The 21347-nt window shown below is 35.2% G+C and overlaps 1 protein-coding gene and 1 long non-coding RNA gene across 2 annotated transcripts; one reads left to right on the top strand and one right to left on the bottom strand.

The window, feature by feature from the left end:
• Nucleotides 1-36: 36 nt before the first annotated feature.
• PACRGL (PARK2 co-regulated-like) lies at nt 37-11552 on the top strand (the record flags this gene model as incomplete). Its single annotated transcript, XM_009696305.1, has 8 exons — nt 37-76; nt 2732-2862; nt 4156-4223; nt 5305-5395; nt 6559-6693; nt 8383-8490; nt 9501-9581; nt 11496-11552. Coding segments are annotated over 8 exons (711 nt in total), but the record flags the coding sequence as incomplete, so codon positions are not given.
• Nucleotides 11553-14360: 2808 nt separating this feature from the next.
• LOC104158607 lies at nt 14361-21098 on the bottom strand. Its single transcript, XR_696423.1, has 3 exons — nt 20992-21098; nt 20597-20659; nt 14361-14526 (listed from the first exon to the last, which is right to left on the bottom strand). It is a non-coding gene; the product is annotated as an uncharacterized LOC104158607 (long non-coding RNA).
• Nucleotides 21099-21347: the final 249 nt, after the last annotated feature.

The raw sequence follows: 21347 nt of genomic DNA, 5'->3' as shown, positions 1-21347 counted from the left end.
GGTTACGGTGCTTGGTGCCCCTTATCTCTTTCTTTCTCTGCCCCAGCTGCACTCCGGAGAGTTGACAGTCACCAGGGTAAGGGAGCAACCCCACCGTTAAAATCCTACTTACTTTCATTCTGCCTTTCTTAAGTGAGTCCTAGAACCCAAACTCCAGGCTGCACTTTTCCTCTTTCGAAAGATGCCTTTTAAAGGTGCTTTTTCTATTTCTATTTAAGGATTTCTGTCCTTTACTTGAAGTCTGTCGTCTGCCAGTAGGATGGCTCACTTCTGTATCAAACCATGTATGTCACTTTTTTGATTCACAACTGTACTTCTGCTGTCTGATCTCTCTGCAAATGCCTGTGAGTCTCCCAGCTCCTGACTACGCAAGAACTTTCATCTTGCCCTGAAGACAGACCTCCGTATGAAAAGTCCTTTTTCCACTCTCTGCTACCTCCTCCTCTGCCAATACATAGGCATGTTATCTCAGTTATGTTTTTACAAAACAGTTGTCACTGTCCTTTACTCCTACTTTCACTAGTCCCAACGGGCTAACATTGTTCATGCCTCTTGTCACACCTTTTATTGTTTATTTTCTCTGGTGATACAACCAGTGACTTTTCAAATGCATCTAGATTTTGTCATTAGTTAAAACCTTAGTAAAGTCCTTAGCATGTGTCTTGATTACTTCTTGAAAAAAAAAAAAATTAAATACATCTGAATTACTTCTGAATACTTTTCTGAGGAAAATATGTATGTTATTATCAGCAAGATGACTGTTCACATTATGAGCAATGGGACATTTCAAAGGTTGACACTGATCACAGTATTTTGTGATATATAGTGCTAATGTCAAGAACTTACCTGGTGTTTTTATAGTATAAAACCATTTTGATTCTTATTTTTCTGATGGTTAAACATGTGTTTGCTAACTCTAATGTGATTAGAGTTTTGTGATAATAAGCTGGCACTTACAAAATCAGTAAATCTTCTGTGGTTTTGTTTGTCTTTTGGGGCTTCAAATTATTTCTAGTTTTAATGATTTGCATTTTACAAACAGAATAGTTCCCATAAGTGTCATGTAAGTTTTTGTGTGTTCTGAAGAGACTTAATTGTCCAATTGTGGTATGTTAGTTCTTCTTTTAAAAAGACTGTCACTGGAGACAGGCTGTATTCTGAAAACGGTAGGAAAGAGAAAACAAGATGTACACTGGGTGAACTGATTTAAATCACTAGTTCTGATTAAATCATCAGTCAAGAAGTATTGATTTAAACTTTCAATTTTAGTTTTGTTTTGTATTTGTATTTTAGCTAATTTGGTAATCATTATTATAAGTTGTTTCTCAACATTCAGTAAAAGTTAGGCACCACGTTTAATTCTTTCTACAAGTCATAGGGACATAGCATGTCTACACAAGTGCTGGGACCTTGTAACTTCTTACCAGAAGCAGAAATAATCCTAAAAATTTAGTAATTTAGATAATGGCAAAAGTACCTGACTGGAAGTTCTGTTTGGAGGGAAGAATTAGAATGAACAAGCTAAACAAGGACTGCACGTAAAAGATTCTGGCAGAGGTTAGGGCAGGTGGCTTATAGAGCTGAGGGCATGGAAGTAGCATGGCAAAAAAAAAAATAAAATCTGCCTTTCTAGTTCATCCTGATCTCAGTATTGGGAATTTAATCATGTTGACAAAAACAAGTATCATCAACTTGTGAAAGGTGATGGCTGGATGGCAAGCACCCTGCTCATCCTTGTGGCCGTGTTTGTTTAATTGTATTATTTAACTGACTTTCTGTTTTTTTAATTTCTGTATAGTGTCATTTCTTGTTTACTAAAAGAATGTAATTTCTTATTTCCTAAATTGTTTTCTCCATCCAGAGTACACTACAGCATAAATTACTGAATATTAATAATATTCAAAACTAGCGTTTTCATACTTTGTCATTTTATGAACATTTGAAAACCTGCCTTTTCCCAGGAATAATTTCTATTATTCATCATAGTGTCAGGCTCAGTATGTTAAATAGGCAGTAGACTGTTATTTTCATTAGGGACATTTTAAGCCAATTACATACATATATAGTAACTGGTGCATTAACATTTAGAAGAGATGTGTATCTAAATCAGTATTTAAGGATGTATACAGAAAGTTATTTTTGAATTCTTTTTAACAAAATACTTTCTTCTTACTGGAATTGGAAATAGTTTTCTGTATTCTTTCTTTGCTGCTTTACAATTCCGTTCTCTTGTTGATTCTGCTTTGTTTTTTATGTCCTGAATCTACTTGCTCTTCTGCTCAGTCCTTCATCCTGGCCATTCCTCAAATCGTTACTGTCTTCTGCTGTAACTGCACCTGGATAACCTCTTTCACTCTGGGCTGTTCTGCTGAGCACCATAATGCTGCTCAGATTTCTGTAGGCTACTTTAAAGGCAGACTGTAGCTAATTTCACTTTTGCTGCAGGTCTCAAAGTACAAAGTAAAGGGGAGCAGCACAGGGTTAGGAAATGTGTGCATTTGAAAGATGGAGTGACAACGTTGTCAAAATTATCCCATGCACTGCGTAGGATACATAAGAATAAGCATTTCTTTTCTAGTACACTTATTCAGATTTTCTTGATTGATTGTTCATGTCAGTTTTTGGACCTGGGGATTCTAACCCTTGATATTCTGTCATATAGGAATGAAAATTATGTTATGTTTTTAATCTTCTTCTATTCTAGGAAACAATGTTCTAAGAATGTCATCAGGCATCCGAACAAAACCAAAGACTGCAGTACAGAAAAGCAAGACATCTTCTCCTTTGCCATGTTCTCCAGAACCTGCAGTTAAACCACAGCCAAAGCCTAGTGACAAGCTGAATCCTAAAACTATTGATCCGGTATGTATAGGTGGTGGATTTTCTGTTTGTTTGTTTAAAACATATCTCTTGTTGGAAGAAATTTCCTTACCTTATGAAATACGTGCCGGCCAAGTATTTCTTCTGGTCCTGTTTTGTAAATTTAAACTATTGTTATTAACTATATATTCCCTAATTTCTAAGCTCAAATGCCTGAGCTGTAACGTGTTTATTACTTTTTTTCAAAAAGGGGTTTTGGATGTGGCTTGGATGGTAACTTTTTTATTTTCTATGTACTTTTGCCCTAAAAAGAGATTTAGAGCAAAGAGTTAAAAGGGCTTGGATTTTTTTTGGTATAGTTATAAATTTTAGCACCTGCTGCTTTAGAGGAACCGATCTCACTTATGCAACGAAACCAAGAATCAGGTAGCATCTTGAAGATCATCAGTACCTCATAAAATCTAGCAAATTAATTGCTAGTGAGTGTTGCTTGAAACTCCCAAGTACTGTGAATGTGTAGTACTTTGGGAAAAATCTTGGCTCTCAGGAGAAGACTGAGGAAAAGAGTTGTTTATTTCATGGAAGTCCTGCGCCTGAAGAACTAGCTTTGAGTGGGTGAGTTATAGCTCACCATCGGGCAAACAATTAGTAATGTCACAAACTTTTTGGAAAATGAGCTAAATGCGGGAGTACTTTGGTGAGGTATTAGTTTGCCATAAACAGAAGCTGAATACTTTCCATGTTGGAGATGTCCCTGCTCACTGCAGGGGGGTTGGACTAGATGACCTCTGAAGGTCCCTTCCTTGACTTAATTAAGCCAAGAAGTTGTCAAATCATGCACACAATTTTAACAATGTTAATGTAGGTTCAAACATGTGAAAGATAAAAATTAAGATTTCATGGTATTTCCTGCTATATGCTTTGTGATAAGGTGGTTAATCTGGGAAGCAGCATTGAATGATCATGCTAATAAATAATATCATACAACAATAAGAGCATCCTTAATCTGTTAAGGAGAGAACGTGTAGGACTTCAGTGTTAAGATTTGCAAGAGAAAATAGAAAAATAAGGGTATTCCGTCAAGAGAGCACTGATTCTACATTATTTATTCATTTTCACAACTTCCTAGACAGACAATTCTGAAAAGCAGTTTTCTGATAAATGTACCAAATATATGTTTTCCACCGTAGCTGCAATTCTGTTTTTGATTAGTTGTAGAATCCTATTACTAAATTCTTTTTTTGGTAAACTGCACTTTTAACATATTCATAATAGTTATCAAACATTACTGTTATGAATAAATTATGCACTTTTTTTTTTTTTCTGTCCTCACAGTTTGGTGCTTATTCTCGATCACCTACTCCATTTGCTGCTATATACAGTAAAGGTGGCATTCCGTGCAGGTGTGTTGGTTTTGTTTATTTTTTTATTAAATATATTTTGGTTAGGTAGAATTACATAGAGTGAAATACATCTATTCATATTTAATCTTTTAGTTAGGCTGTTTGATTCCATTAATTTCTGGAAAGATTTCTGATACTTAACTCTTTTTCAAAGCAGAAGGCAATTTTCCATGTCTTTGAAATTGTCTTCTTTTGGATCTTTCTTTATGCTGTGTTAATATTGAAGCTGCATTTTTAAAGAATAGGTGAGTATTTACAGATTTGGTTTGCTAAACATCTTTTATGAAAGAAGATGATTACTTCAGGTAATGGTGTTTGCTTCTCCCTGCTAACAAAGATAATAAAATTAGTGCCATTTTATCAGGGAGACATCTTGCAGTCTTTTTTCATCTGAAGTATGACAACATTTTCTTGAATATTCCAATTCTGTAGTTGTCAGCAGTATCAGATGTTAACAAAACTACTTGTAAGTAATAGTTTGTGGTATTTGGAGTTACTTTTTTCTATTATGTATTTCTCTAGACAATATGCACCTTAGTGTTTTGTCAAGTGGGTGCAGAATTACTTAATAAAAAATTAAGTAATTATTAATACATGCATATACATGTATAAAATAATCATTAATACATAGCGTTTATCTATATCTTAGGAGTAACTGGTGATTTCCAATATGATTTTCTTTCAGTTTCAACTGATTTCCCTTACCAATTGTTATTTGAGGAAAATGTATCTTGGTATTTATCAAAAAAAGTAACTTTGCAAAGGGAGCATCTTCTGTGTCAGTATGAGAGGCATCTATAATTTTTATAACTTTTATTTTCTGATTTTTACATGATTGGGAACAGAAATTTTGAAAACTACCATATTGGGGGATTATAATAATTGCACTGTTAAATACCATTATACATTTCACTAAGGAAAGCAGTATGTATTGAAATGGTGTATATAACATTATAGTAATATTGCAAACTAACTGGTGATTTATTTAAAGTGAATGGTGTTAGCAATAAATTATGTATTATTATATGATAAATTATATATTATTATATGTTAATTTGTTAAAACTTTATTCTTTGTATAGGTTAGTGCATGGCTCTGTAAAGCACAGACTGCAATGGGAATGCCTTCCTGAAACTGTTCCCTTTGATCCTCTTCTTTTAACATTGGCAGAGGTAAACTCAATTTTCTTGCAAAGTTAAGGATACAGAATTTCCTAATTGCAAATGGCATTTTGTAACAAGATAAGCTAGTTAACTTAGACTCACTTATGAGGGAAATATGAAAAAAACATTTGTGAGGATCTTGTGAACGAAGATGGTCAATAACATTGCCATTTGTAGTTCCTTAGTTAGAGCATTTTGGGAGAGCTTGGCAGAGCTATTTAATCTTCAAGGTACTGGCCAAATATGAGACTGCATCTCAGATTCCCAACTGTTGAATGACATACTTCAATCCATTTGTGTCTTTGCAGGTTCTTTTGTAAACAAAATTGGTTTTATTCTTTTTGTATATAATGCCTACCTATTGAAGTGAGTGCTCTCCTTAATATTTCTCCTAATATAGTAGAAATAGAATCCTGTAAATAAGTGAAAGAGAAATACTATACATTATGTTCAGGCTTCTGTTTTTTCAGTATCATCTGTGACATTTGTCACCAAATATGTTTCAGGCATCTAAATAAATGTTGAATCCAGTGTGGTAGATGGAATAAAGTGCATAATCTAGAGGTGGCTTTTTGGTCTGTGTTTGGTTTTGGTTTTGTTTTTTTTTTTTAAAGATTAAACAAAGCTGTCAATTCCTAAAGTAACGTAGAGCTCCTATTATGGAAAGAAAGACTTCTGCCATAGGGCTTTAAATCTTCGAGTTCAGCCAGTCAGGTCTTCACTAGAAGTGTATATTTGTACCACCTACAAGGTTCTGGTATTGCAGCAGGCTGTGTCTGGTGGGGGGTGTCTTTCCTTCCATAGTTCACCTTCTATTTTTTTTTCCTTCGGGGTACAAAAACCATTTAGAAATATAGCCTATTCTTGTTCATAGCCTTGTTGAAAAATTACGTTGGATAGTTAGATTAAAAGGAATGAAGTACAAATATTGTTTGAATTGGTAGTATTCATAATGCAAGTTTTAATATTCAATGTTCCAAAAGAAAAGTTAATAATATTCTGTAAGCAGAGTTGTACTCAATGGCTCCACATGGTGGAGTTAGTGTACTTCATGTTTTGAACTGAGGTAACAAAATCTAAACAGTATCTTGCTGCTATATGGAACTTTTTAAATGTGTTTTTGTTTAAAAGAAGGCTCACTATTAAACAAACATGTTTTATATTTGCAACAGGGTCTAAGAGAGACAAAACATCCCTATACATTTGTTTCAAAGGAGGGTTTTAAAGAATTACTTATGGTTGAAGGTGCTACTGAAAAAGCAATTCCCTTGTTGCCTCGTCTAATTCCTGTGTTAAAGGCTACATTGGTATGTCTTACTGTACATGCAGAGATTTTAATGACTTTGATTTTTTTTTTTTTTTTGGTGCTGATGAGGACTACATGGAAAATATTAATGTGATCAATCAATAGCATGGGCTTTTGGTTTCGGCTTTTGGGATGGGAATAGTTTCTTTTTCTCATGTTAACCCTGCCTTGGATTAATTGACTAAATAAGTCTTTAATTGTAAATGCAGATGGGCAACTCCTTGTATAGCTGTATGACAGTAGTTATGGGCAAATTCTGTGGAAATGTTCTATTAAAGATCTGAATGTAAGCAGAAATAAATATATGTATTGGTGGTGGGTTTATATATCCTCATAATGACAAGCAAAAAAAAAATAATTGAGGTGAAGTAAAATGGAGATGCAGGAATAAATACTCATCTGTTACATTTAAAAATTCAAAACATACTACAAAAATAAAACAGAATATGTCAATGAGGAAAAGAGAAGAATACAGTTAAGATGTTCGAGGTCATATTCTTAATTTTTAAAATGTTTTTAACTTTTCTACTCCTTCAGAAAATAAAGTGAGGTAAAAGTATTGGCCTCAAAGGTAATCTTTATTGGATCTTTTTCATATTCTTCAGAGCCCTTTTCTGCTTCAGCTACTTGCTGTCCTTCAATCTAGCTGTGTTTCAGTTCTGGTTTTATAGAGGTAGCTGAAAGTTTGAAAATTCTTTGTGATCTCAGATCAGAGTTGTAATAGAAGATCAGAACTCTGTGTTATCAGTATCTTTGGTTTAGTTTGGAAGACAAAGTTAGAAAAATTATTCTTGTGTCTTCTTCCAATTACTGTTATTCATCTGATAATATTCATTGTTGCACTGTTTTGGTATAAAGTCTTGTTAAACCTTCTACTATACAAGCAGTTGATGACTTCTAGTTAAAAAAACCAAAAGGTTCGGGTCCCAAAGATCAGAATGGAAAAATAACTGTTTAAATAAAGGTCAGTATTAGCATAAGAACAAAACAAATCGTTTTGAATCAATTTCTCTGCTAAAGGAAGAGTGAGATAACTAAACCATTGGTTCAAGTATAGGATAAATTTCCTATGGGAGTAATAAAGATGACAAAGCACCCTAGAAATACATAAGAGCCTGATAATTGCTGGCAGGTGACAAAGCTATAGTTGGCAGGAGACTAAATTAATTGAGCCAGAAAGTCATTGACTCCTGTGTTTCTCCAACAAAGACAATTATTTTTATGAATTACACAAAAATTACCCTCAATTCATTACATTTGAAACTAAAATTTTGTCTCCCAATTTCAACATATTTGCATTTGAAGGGTTCTTTCTAATATGCTGTGAAGCACTGAAATTGTTGGTGTAGTAAACTGTTTTGCTTGCCAAATTTTTTATTTTGTCAATAATAAATTATTGGTTTCCTTGTCTCAGAAGAAATGCAAGAGTTTCACTGACATTTTGTGGATACTTTTGTTTTCTACTTTAAAAATGTACTTCTGTTTTTAAATGTTACCTCTAGATACTAATATTCAGTCATATTGTACTTGTATTTCTGAACTTGTAATATTATAACAATTAGCAGTTGCACAGTAGTTTTAATTTTTAAAAATACTATATAAAATCATAATGTAGAGATTGCAGTTTTGAAGAACTTGTGCATTTGTCTGAATATTACTGACAGGATTTTCTTTTCCCCTGCCTCTGAAGGCCCATTCAGATGATGAAGTATTCGGAAGGGGGTTGGATGCTTTAGTTCAACTCAGTGCTGTTGTTGGCCCATCTCTTAATGATCATCTTAAGCATCTACTCACAAATGTGAGTTTTTAATGCTGTAGTAAAAAGTCATCTGTATTTTTATGGTACTTTATTGATGTTTACTGTAATATCTGCAGAGATACAGTGGAGGACTCAGCAATTCCATGAAAAGCAGTACTTCATATATTCCTCTGTATAAGTCCATAATTCTTTAATAATATGGTGACTTATAAAGTTCTAGCAAGGTCCAAAAACTGTAGTTAACGTAAATTGGAGAATTATGGAAGTGTTGTCTCTACGATTTGAAAAAGATCCAGCTTCAAGCCTGAGGTGAAATAGATGCTGCATTTTGAAGGGAAGTTTGTTTGTTGCAAAACGAGTTTTGCATTTTAAGTGTGAATATTTTAACAAATCTGTTAACATATCTGTTCAATAAATTAACATAACAAAACATTCCCACTTCTTTTAGATGGCAATTCTGCACAAGGAAGTTTTCATTAAATAAGAGTTGGATTATGGAAAGTAGTTTTATACCGAGTCATTCTGTAGACATCCTTCCTCTGTCAGACAGGCTTTTCATGGTTTCATTTAGCCTGCTTCCAAAGTGACTTTCACAGCAAAATAAAAGGACCTTTTAGACACCCAATGCAGAAGAGAGAAATTGCAGTAGTTTTTTAAAAAGTATTTCCACTGTAATAATCTCTTTCAGTGCATGGGAAAAATGCATTAACTTCATGTGGATGGCACTATAAGAATGACCTTTTTTTTTTTTTTTTAAGGTTGATACCTCTTTAAAATTTGTTTGCTAAAAGAAAAAAAATTAAGTATTTTTTTGGCTAAAACAGTTGAGCTTTCTTTGAATTTACATTTCTCATCAGTTAACATTTTATTCCTTTTTGCCTTCACTCAGTTCAACACTTTGACATCAGTTACAAGTTTATAAAGTGATGTTTCTTTTCGGCTTTAATTTTCCAAAGATGAAATAAAGTAATAAAATAGAATTATATTGGCCTCTTTGCATATATTGTACTATATTATGCAACAAACCTTTTATTTTACTTTTCCAATAGCTTTCAAGGAGATTAATGGGCAAGAAATTCAGAGAAAAAATTACTGTTGCTTTACAAAAGTTGGAGCAATATGGTGGAAAGGTGAGTTGATCAGATGATTATTTTGTAATCTGCACATTTGAATGCAATTTTCCCAAAACAGCTTCCATCTTTGGCTTTCAGATTAAGAACCTCATTCTGGAACTGCTTATTTTTACATGTCACAACTATTCATATTACATAAACCACAGGATTTTGCACTGTGGCAATCAGCAGAGTTGTGTTCCAGTCTATAGTAAAATAGTTGTTTTAGTCTGATGTATTGAGTGGTAATAGAAATTACATTCAATCTACTCTCGGTAATACATATTCTGCCAGTTAGGTTTTGCTGTCTCCCATTTTTTTCATCTCGCACTTTTCATTTGTATTCTCCGTTGTTTTAATCTCTGAGCAGGAAATACAAGAGTATGTGTCAGTAAAATATTTCAAGGGATCCATACCTGTATAAGAAGCTACATGGCTGGATTCTTACAGCACAGCGCACCAAGCCCCATTCAGGAGATCTCTTTTTGGGAGCAAGTGTGCATCCATGTGGATCCCTACCCATGATATTTGGTTGGAACATTTTATTGTCCTTGGTGGGAAGCTTATGCAGACTTAGTGGTTAAATGAGATACTTGCTGTTATTTCTTGAAAGTTCTTCGTTTCTCTAGAAAGTCTAAATTTTTTTGCAGGGTTTGAACTGGTGTGACAAATGGGTTAGTTGCGTGGGGTAAGATGCAGGATGCTGAATATAAGTCCTTACTCCAAGTTAGACATTGCAGCACTTAATAAATAGATGCTTATGCAGCATAAAGCATGTGAGCTTCTTGTACAGACGTTAGGGTAGGCTAGATGCCTATGAAGAGTGATCTAGGAATTCACCAAATGTCAACTAGTAAATAGCTTCTGGCCACTTCTGGAGTATTGACATCTAACTCAGGCTGAATGTGTCTTGCTTCACTATGCCTGGGATGAAGTCTTCATGTTCCTTTTTCTGAGACTAAATACTTTTCTCAACGAGATTTACTCTTGCTAGAAGATACTTTTTGCTGTTACTGATAATGCCTGCCCATTCCCACTAATAGCTTATTGTTTAGATCACTTACTGAGGAAATCGGATACGCATATTCCAGTGCACCCTGGTTAACCCAGAGGTTAGATCTGCAATTGTTATAAATAAAAAAAATGCTTTAAATAATAGATGGCAGAGTATTCTTCTGCTGAACATTCCATTGCCATTTTCTGTTGTGCTGTAAATAGTGCAGAAAGGAGGAGAGAAGAAAAAGTGAAGGGAATATTGGCTTGGATAATCATCTAGAAGAGAAAATACTTGCTTTCTTGACCTATGAACATTTGCATGTATTATATTAAATGGTCATTGGTAAAGAATAGGAATAACCTAAAGAACAGAGACCATAAATATAGGTCTACCAGTTCTGAGCTTGTGTGCCTTAATCAGTAGACACCACTTTTTGTGTGTGTGTGTGGTCATACTCATTTAGGGGCAGTAGCAGTGTTCGTATTACAGACTTGAAAAACATCATGACAAATGATGAAGCATGAGAGTTTTCTTATTCATATGTAGTGAGACAAGAAAAGGAAAATTACATCTCATCTTGATGTTCTGAAAATTTAGGTCTAGATAATGTAACTAATCTAGTGAATCGTTAACCTCTAATTCTTATGTCTGCCCAGTTTTAGGTATGAGTTTTTACATAGCTCTTCTCTTGGATGTTTACTTGCCAGCATTAGTTATCCCAATGCTCCATTTTTTTCGGTTCATTATCTTCAGCCCTTTTGACAGTAAATTTCTCAGCAAATACTAACTTTTTATTTTTTTACTGTTCGATAAAAAAACAGGGATAACTAAGTAAAAGTTGTGAATTATACAATTTATAGAGACTATATGACTACTCTTATATGTAGTGCTAGTGCTCCTTGTTTTGTTTGAATTTGTTTTATTTCCATCAACAGGCAACTGTGGCTATCATCAAATCTAAAATTCCAACTTATTGTTCTATCTCCTCTTGAACAAGAAAACCATAGTGATTTGTACCGTAAGGTGAAGTTTGGAAAGAAACTAGCTGTGAACATCACTGACACTTGTTTGGGGTATGATATATTCTCTTAAAAGAATCACAGTTCTTCAGCATGATGGAGAATGGGAAAAGTCCTATCAGTTTGTGAATATATAATTATGGAAGACTATTTAAAATAATTCTCTCTGTACTGGCTGCTATTTGCATGTGCATTGTGCCTACAATGACATTGACTAACTGGCTATTATTTCAAGAGCAAAGTAAATATTGATTCTTGTTTTGTTGTAAATTACAATTTCCTTTAATATATCTGGAGTGCTTAATATGTTTTGTACATTTGTGTGATGCAAAACAATTTATTTGTAATAACTTAAATAGAAACTAACTTGGTGTTAAATTACATATGTATACCCGCTTTTGAAACAGGTTATTTTGTGTGACAGGCACAGATGGATGCAGTTTGGGTTCATCAGGGCTTACTGGGTTAGATGTAGAACTATGAGAATTCATCTAGACTTCTTGAGAGTCAGCTTTTAAAGGTATAAAGCTGAACACACTAAACAGCATATGGTGCAAAACTGAACATGCTCAGTGCATCCTCAGCACATTGTTTTGAGAAGCTCGAGAGGCTCTGGAGAATACAGTGCAGAGGCATCAGGTTGCTCCATAGAGCCACAGCTTAGGTTTTGCTCGACTAATTAGTTCCAGTTAGCTTTGGGCCTACTGAATGTGAGCTAGATGTGGGAGGCAACTTTGGAGTAGTTACACCATGCTCCCTTTGCATGGAATTCTGTAATGCCACAGATATGCTTGGGACTAGCTTGTGAATTCAGCTCCAGACAAGCTAATAAACCTCTGAACATGGAAGCTATGAAAAAAATATCAGTTAAAGACAATATAAAGATTGCAGAAGCCAGCTTACTTGGCTGTCAAGCCTCATAGAGTGCAGCATTTGTCCATGAATGTATTTGAACTTGATTGCAAAGTAATTCCTAACAGGTCTGTAGTAAATACTGTTCAGGGTTCATGTTGTTACGTGTATTTGAGTTACTCTCTGAGGGAGAGCTGACTGAAGCAACAAAATTTGTCATAGAACTTTTTCCCCTGAGGAAAATTCAATTCTGGAATTTAAAGTTGGAAGGGTTTTTTTGTTGTTGTTGTCAGAAGATGCTGTTACATAGCATATTAAAAAAACTCTGTAATGTGAAAGCAATTTCAGAATTTTTGGAAAGTTACCACTGCTTGACTAAATCAAATTTACTTTAGGACTGTGCTAAGTCAAGATCTATGTATTTAAGCTTTTTTAAAAAATACATTAATTTTGTTGGCAAAAATGTTTAATTTGAAGAACTACAAGTATTTGTTGAACAACTCAAAAAATCGATCGTGCTGCTTGTTTTTCTTCATGTTTACTTTATTATTTATTTTTTTACAAAATGTGCACATTTAGTTTACACAAACACACTACAGCAGATTTCAGGTGTACATGTATTGTACTACTCTTATCCTACACTGGTGATAGCAGAGCAGCCTTCAACATGCCTCTAACATCCCATCTCTACACCAGAATAGATACCTGATTTATTTTTGCAAAAGAGTGCTTGCAACATGCTTTCTACTTCATTAATCCCCTTTCACATTTTCTGCAGCAATGTCACAATGAAGACTGGCCTATCTCTGATAGCATTTCACGTGTTTTGAAGTATTGGCGTAAACTCTGTGGACTATATATCTTAAAAATTACACGGGTGGGCAGGGCAGTATTATATTTTAGGTACATACTTTTTTAGAAAAATCTTTCTAGGTTCAGAATTAAGGTAGCTCCAATCTTAATGAAGAAATGATCCTAAAAAATGTAATACACTTATCACATATAGATAATATGATGTAGCTGAAGTTTCCAATTTTTTCCTGATTCTGTCTCATAATTAAAGATATTACAAAAAGCTGAAACAGATGTTAGCGTATCTAGCAGTCATTATTAGTAGATGTTACTATATACCACTGAAGTGGGATGGAAGTTTCAAAAGAAGTTCATGCCTTTTTCTTCATTGAAGTTAGTGTTAGAATCCAGTTAAGGTTTCTTCATGAAAATTAGAAGTCAGAAGATCCTTAATTTTAAGCAAAGAACTTTGCGGACATATCCAAGAAGAATTAGAAATACAGTATGTAGGACTCCTGATATTCATGTCATGATAAATTAAATGCAGATTTACTAGGTAAGTGTGATTGATAGACACTTACTCGTATTTGTTAGGGAGTAAATCTACCTAGAAGCAATTTATTTTTTTGTTCTATAACAATTCTTCCTCTCAAGTTATCTATTTTATTAGGTTTGGGGTTTTTTTTTGAAAAGAAAAGCAATTCAAAGGTGGAAGGCAATTGCAGCAAGATGTGCATTGTGGATTGATTATAGCACTTTAACTCAAGGTATTATTCAAAAAAGGAGGACTACACCATACAAATGTGAAAAGAAAATACATAGTAATGCCTCTGTATAAATTAGAAGCTAAGATTTAGGAAATATACTTGAACACCTGGAGCTTAATCCAGTACAAACAAGTAGCAAAACTAAGAGTATTTATTTAATCTCTTTGTGATAGTATCTATTTTATCTAGAGGTTGGAATGATAATAAAGCTGCATGATGTCATGTCTTATTTTGTCTGGGTTTGGACTAAAAACCTGACTTTTCAGAACAACCTTGTTAACTAAGTAGCCACTGTTGAAGTGCTAAATTGTATAATTTAGAAAGTTTTTTTTGTTGGGAAAAGCTTATAATAAAAAATTTATTTGCATAATACATGTCTCAGTGTAAAGCTGAGTAATTTTATTTATGATAAAGTGGGAAATCCATCTTTTAGATAATGTTGCAGAATAGCTCGTATTTGTCCATTAGTTGCAGACCTAACGTCTTCGTTAAATCACATTTTCAAAGAGCTGCATGGATCGCATTATATTCTCATCCTGTAAAAAAAGACAACAAAAAAAACAAAATCATACACCATTACAAATGTAGCTGACCAATATCGATAGTGAAATTGGGTAGAACTAACTGTATTTTAGTTAATGACAACATTATTTTTCAGCTTGTTTGGAGAAACTGTTAGCAGAAAAAGGCTGTTAATGGCTCTACGTAGGTTTTTGTATATATTAATTAAACCAAAACTATTCTGTCAAGAATACAAAAGCACATTAAGAAAATTTAGTCTGCCATATTGCGGAGGTTATAAGTTTATATCCAGTCTAACAAAATACATATAGACAAGAAATACTCAAGGAACAGTTGTTGTATCTGAAGTGTGAATCTGTACTTGAGATTGCTAGTCCTGTGTATCGTACACTGGAGGCTTTTTGCAATTTTAGGGCATCCTATTGCATAGCTAGGGATGGCTCCAAAATACAGTGGATTTAAGTGTGCATCTTTGCATGAACCGAAGAGTCAGCTCTGCAACTATCACTGCAACACTCTCTGACTCCTCAGCTCAGATTTTCTGTGTGTTCACATTGAAAGATGTTGATCGCTTTTCAATGCTACTTCTGCTTTCCAGTTGCTTTGTATTAGGTACGTAACAAAACCTTTGACTTTCAAGTTACGCGTAACATTTACTGATTCATCACTCTCTACTCCAGTTTTTGTCAGTAAATAACTCTCAGCACAGCAGTCAGGATGAAATAATTTTTTTGGTAAGATTTACCTTTCAGTGTATAGAAGAAAGAGTTTACTTGTAGTAGCCCATATTTGGTGGCTCTTCCAGATCAACAGTTGCTTGCACAATACACTATATATACACAAGAGTATATTACATACTCATTTAGCATTTGCTGATCTCCACTGTAACGATCCTCTTTTTTTTAATCTGAATGCACACCCTTTAGTACTTTCTTGAGAGATAATCTAGCCATCTTTAATTCTGGTGAATAAAAAGACTGAATTTGATAGAGTATTTTAGGAAGTTTCACGAAAGCAGTGCATAAAACCCCCACTTTTTAGAAAGGATATATGTGACGGATAGGTATATAGGCCTTCTGTACATTAATGTTCATATAACACATGCTCAGTATCAATTTTCAGTTAAATTATTCACTGTTCAGTCTAGTGGGTGATTTGCTTTTTAGAAAATGACAGGTCTGAGTAGTTCTCTTAATTAATGTTATGAAACATGCACAGTGGAGTTTTTCATCTTTGATTCCGTATGTCATCTTAAGTGATGTTGCTGTAAGAAATGATCTGCACACTATTTTGTGCTCATTAACTTATGAAAGTAATCATATGGAATTTCAAAAAGATACGTAGATTAATGCTTACTTTGTATAGGAAATTTACTGTATTAAATTACTGGAAATTAAAATAAACTAACTTTTTCCCACTGCATTTTTTTGAAACATCAATATACTATTGAAGATCACCAATTAATGTAATGTTAAAGTTTGGTTTAACTGGAATCATTTGTCATTTAATTATTTACAAATGTTTTTGTATATACATTGGCAACTAAGCTCAGCAAATGTGCAAAGCAAACAACATGCTCTTAATTTAGAAATTGTTTTGACACTTCCTACCAATTTTATAATATATGTATCATTACTAATGAAACTAGTAGTTTTCTAAAATCAGCTTCGTATTTCTGAAGTTTGCTGTTTCTATACAGAAGACTTCCAATGCTCCTCCTTTAGTCAGTCAAATGGGAAGACTCTTCAGAAGAAAATACAAGCTTCTCATAATATTTGGAACATGGTAACTTTTAGTAGCTTTTTTTTACATCTTAAAAAAAAAAAAAAACCAAAACAAGTGCTTGCATTAGAATTCTTTGGCAAGTAGTATCTTTCTCATTTGCCTCTTTTTTTCAGTACATTTTTCTAAACAATTTTTCATAATAGATTTATTTAATGATTCCTAACTCGAGACATTAGGAGGTGTTAGTTCATACGAAGCGTAGTCCATATGAAGCACAAAACCTGGATGAATGAGCTTTGCCAGATCTGATCTAACTTCAAGCCACCTTTGAAGTTTTTCTTACTGAAGTTTGAGATGGCTCCTTTGTTGTTTTCAGGCTAGCCCAGAGCATCAGCTTTGTGTATGGATTGGGTTACTTGTGCAGAAAATACCTGTCCCAGAAGCCTTTTTATCATTATCAGAAGGACCTTTAAGTCATTCACCCTGACATTCACCTGTGCACCATGCATGCCTTAGTCCTTTGCCTCTGTTCTTCATGATGCTGCTGTAGATATGAAGCAATGCCCAAGTCAGACCATTTTCCACCAGCACCAAGCAGTGAAAGGAGGCAGGTGAGGAACTGGGTAGCACCTAGCCCTAGAGTTAACCACACTACTCTCCCAAGACCTATCTCTGCTATTTGGTAACTTAGAGAAAACAGGACAGACAGCAGCCACTTTCTGGGACTCAGTCCAGCATACATAGGGCAGGATAGGCTGTTTCTCCTGTGGGAGAAGGGAGAGTCCTGGAGGCTGGATGGCAGACTGGCATTCAGGCATGGGTATATGGGGTAGGGAGGGCAGAGAAACCAGGTCATACATGTTCCCTGTCCAAGACAGAAGGAGGTTGAGGGGAAGCACCTTTGCTGTCCTCACTTAACCTTGAGCAAAGATAGGTCCTTATACACAGTGACCAGAGAAGACCATGCTCGAAGCCTGAATGCTCTGTAATTCCCTAAGTAAATTCTTAACACTTACTGAATGGACCAGCCATTCTTTGCATTGGGAGTCTGAATTAAGAGTCTTGAACTTGCTGTACACCTCAGGCTGTACAGGGCTACTGCATTGATAGTTGTGCCAAACCAGTACTCTGCACAAGGAGGTGATTTTAAAAAAGGCACACGTGTGTATGAGTGGTTAAGAACACATCAGATGTTCTTGGTGCTACAAAAAAAAAAATCTCAAGAACCTGTCCCAGGAACCTGAAGTGGAGCCTCTATATTCAAATATGCTTTGCTGTGTTGATTCTTGCTCTTAAGGTAAGCATGCAATGCTTTCCTTAGTTATCACAAAACATCACTAAAAGGGATGTACTTCTAAGACCCACTAATCTGGCTTCCAACTCAAAAGTAGAGGAATGGCAGTTCTCAGAGGCTGGCAGCTCTTGCCTGAGATATCATTCAAAGAAAAGACTCCTGCAGCCTTTCTCTGTCAGAACAGGCTTCTAGTCCATTTTAAGATTCAGACTGGATGGCATCTGAGCTTTGGCGTTTGGTTTAGGGTTTCTTGTAGTGCTTGTCTCCTGGCACTATTTTCATGCTAGTCTCACAGCTTGAGCTAGAACTGACAAGCGTATCCTCTGTATGCCTTTAGCATATTTTCACATGCACCAGATGCAGCTCTGGCTGCCATATTCATCAACAGGCATTCCCATTCCAAGGTCTGAGGTAGTCATTTGTTAGGCAAACTGGCAGGGAAGGTTTTGAGCAGATGGGCTCTAATATGAGCCTTAATGCCAAAGGAGGGTTCGTAGATGAGGAAGCCACCATACCTGTCAAATCCTAGGGAGCAGCGGGTGTGCTGTGCCCCTGCCCTGAATGTCCTGATTTTGGTAAGCGAAGGGTAATAGAACTAGCAGTGGTCTAGAGAGAGGCCCAAGGGTGATTAACGGCGTGGACAGGTTTCCCTAGGAGGAAAACCTGAATAAATGAGTACTTTACAGCTTGGAAAAGAGATACTGAATGAAGGGCAGTAATGATAACCACTGTTTTTCCATAACAGCAGAACATATGGAAAACATAAAAAAATGCATGGCAGGTCTAAAACACAGGCAGATTTACTAAAGGAAGGCTCACAGGATCATTTAATTTTGCTTTTGGCATTGTTAAATGCTCATGAAACATGAGACACCTTACTCCTGGAGTGATGCGACTCACCGCATGCTGAGGAAAGAAAGGAACCTGAACCTTACCTTTTTAGATCGGTCTTGTACCTATTAGGGTATTAAAAAAAGCTTTTCCTACAGCTGTGTTTTAAAAGGAAGCAGCCACTACTGTCTTTTGTAAAAAATGTAATCCTGAAAAGGCTGAAGCCACGTTAACTCCTGAATCAAGTTTCTTGGTCTTGGATTGAATCCTAACCCCAAATCTCATTTCTGAAATGAAATCGTGATATAAACATGAATTACACACTGCAGCTCAGAGATCTTAATAGAAGAACAGGTCTTAGTAGGTAGAGAGACAAAAATGTAGGCAGTGAGATGCTTTTTGTATCAAAATACATTGCCATCTTTGAAGTTAAAAGCAAGTGAAGGTGAGGTAAGTGGCATGATGAGAATGGTATCTCTGTCATGTAGCAGTTTAGAGAGCATCTCTCTCACATGTATTCTGAATTCTCAGAAGAGGTAAATAAGAAATCTAACAGATGTGATAAATTGTGAATTACATTGGAAAAGGAGAGTAGGCAATTCCTTACTGAAGGTACTAATTTTCTTCGTAAATTAATCACTCAGCCCATCACCATAATTGCTGTCATATCCAGATTAATGTGTCATTTAACTTCCAGAACTCTGCAGACCTCAGCTGGGAAATGAATCCCATCTCCGTTTCTGATGATCACTCAGCTTTAGCAGAGCAAATGCCTTTCCTTCGTAATGAACAAGACTGACAAGCTAGAACCACAGTCAATTCAATAGAGTGCTGCCAACAGATAAGAGACTACCCAATACCTATTGCTAAGGATATACAGAATAGCCACAGTTAGAAGAGCTGTTGTCTGTCTTTCATCCCCCCAAATCAGTGGATTAAAATCAAAGAGAATCACTTACTAGGTCACTGTGCTCATGAGAGCAACCTCAAGGAAAACTACAGGTGCATATAAAAATAGACCAATTCTAAAGCATCTTTGCTGTTTCCTGTTCAGCTTTCCCAATTCCAAATAGTTAAAAATCTATCATTCACTAACTGCATTTATCTTGCTAGTCTTGTTCTCTCTTGTCTCTTGCCTACTGCTCTCTTCTTGGTATAGGAAATAAGAAGCAATACACACAGGCTATATTGGTGGTCTATGTCAGCTTCATATTAATCAGAGTCAGCCTGGACAAAATATCGGTAGAACACTACTATGATTCCTTATATTTCCCACTGTAACAAATAGCACTGGGCTTATTTTCCACATCAGTTTGCATAAGGTAATCAAGCCTATCTTGTCACTAGGTCTAATGTGACACTTTACAGTACATAACAACCTGTTATGACAAAGACATATCATCATTATTTTTTACTATATCATGTTTCTTTTTCTTGCATTTTTAACCAACAAATTAACATTAGTTATTTAAATTTCTGAAAATGCCACTTATCTTTCCTCATATCATCTCCTGATCTGAAAGCAAGTCGCTTTCTGAAGGGCAGAGGAGTGAAAACAGGCTGCAGTTCTTGCTGCAGAAGTTTATTCTCATTCCTGGCTCTAGAGGCAATGAGCTGCTTTCAGCAGTGGAAGGAAATTAAGAGCCACCTGGGTAGTGTAAACACCTGCAACTGATCATCACAATCAGTCCTCACTCCCTTGCCTTGAGAAAACTTGTCTGCTGTTAATTCCTGCTATCCAATGCTTCGCAAGCTCCTTGCACTCTCCTTTTTTAAGGCCTCCAGCAGGTCATGACTCGCTGTTTGAGAAACACTCCTATACATGATAGATTTTCAAGAAATATAATTATTATTATTGCTGTGACTGTATGCCAATTGTAACAGGAATGTGTTCCCCAGCATGGGCAGAAGATATAAGTAAATATTCAGCTGAATGTGAAGCAACTTTTTGCTAACAAGTACAAACAAAACACTGTTAAAGAGAGAGGGGATACAGACGTAGTTGTCTAATAGGCAATGACAGCTTGTATATAAAATCTTTTCTACAGATTCAGGTCACAAATTTATTTACATTTTTTAATGTTTTTGTGTAATGGTGTACATACGTATTCTACCTAGGGAACATATTGTTTCTGGTATTAGGATTACCATCAGCGTCACTCCAGAAGTCTATGTAGCGCTATGATAACATTAGCCAGAAGACACAGGTTCAGTACTTATCACTGAGTACTTACTTTCTGGCAGCTCTCAATGAATTCATCTATGGTAACTACTCCATCTTTGTTTTTGTCCATTTTCTGCTCAGAAAGAATAAGAATATATGTTTATCCTCCTGAAATCCTGTGTAAAACAAGTTCTTTTTATTATTTGTTTCAGTTATACATCAGCCTAGGAACGAGCAGGCTGGAATTCTGTAAAGATGTAGTAAGTGATACACCAGAATAAGCTTAAGGAGCTTATTGTTGAAAAAACAAGGTGTCATGAGTAGATCTGAGAAACTTGGGATGGAAACACAGAGAAGAAAAAGGATTACAAAATTGATAGGATATGCAAAACTGTTACAACAATGAAGGTCTTTCCATACCTGCTAACAGAGCAGTCTTTTTGGCTCCTATGTTACGCGACCCACCTGGAAAAATGTTTCCACATGTTGTCTAGGCGCATCCTCCTTGAGAACAGGATAGGTGCATTTCCCCATCATATCATATATTGCTTTCATGATATCAAGCATTTCCTGAAGAGAAAAAAAAAAAAAAAAAGTCTATGTAATGTAAGGTGCATTGTAGACACTGCTTGAACTCAGAAAACATAAATGATTTTTAGGATTTACATTTCAGAATAAAATTTTGAGATTGTGCCTGTTATTTTCTGACTGAACAGCTTCAAGAAGGAACTACTATATTCCTAGAAATTCTAGCATGTTAGTTCAGCTTTCATAGATAATTTTTTTTAATAGATGCAGATGTATGATTTTGATTTTAAATT

This window comes from Cariama cristata, unplaced genomic scaffold (genome assembly GCF_000690535.1).
Source record: "Cariama cristata isolate BGI_N322 unplaced genomic scaffold, ASM69053v1 Scaffold46372, whole genome shotgun sequence".
In the NCBI taxonomy this organism is placed as follows: domain Eukaryota; kingdom Metazoa; phylum Chordata; class Aves; order Cariamiformes; family Cariamidae; genus Cariama; species Cariama cristata.
The sequence above is the reverse complement of the archived record's forward strand: the minus strand, read 5'-3'. Positions and strand labels throughout refer to the sequence as shown.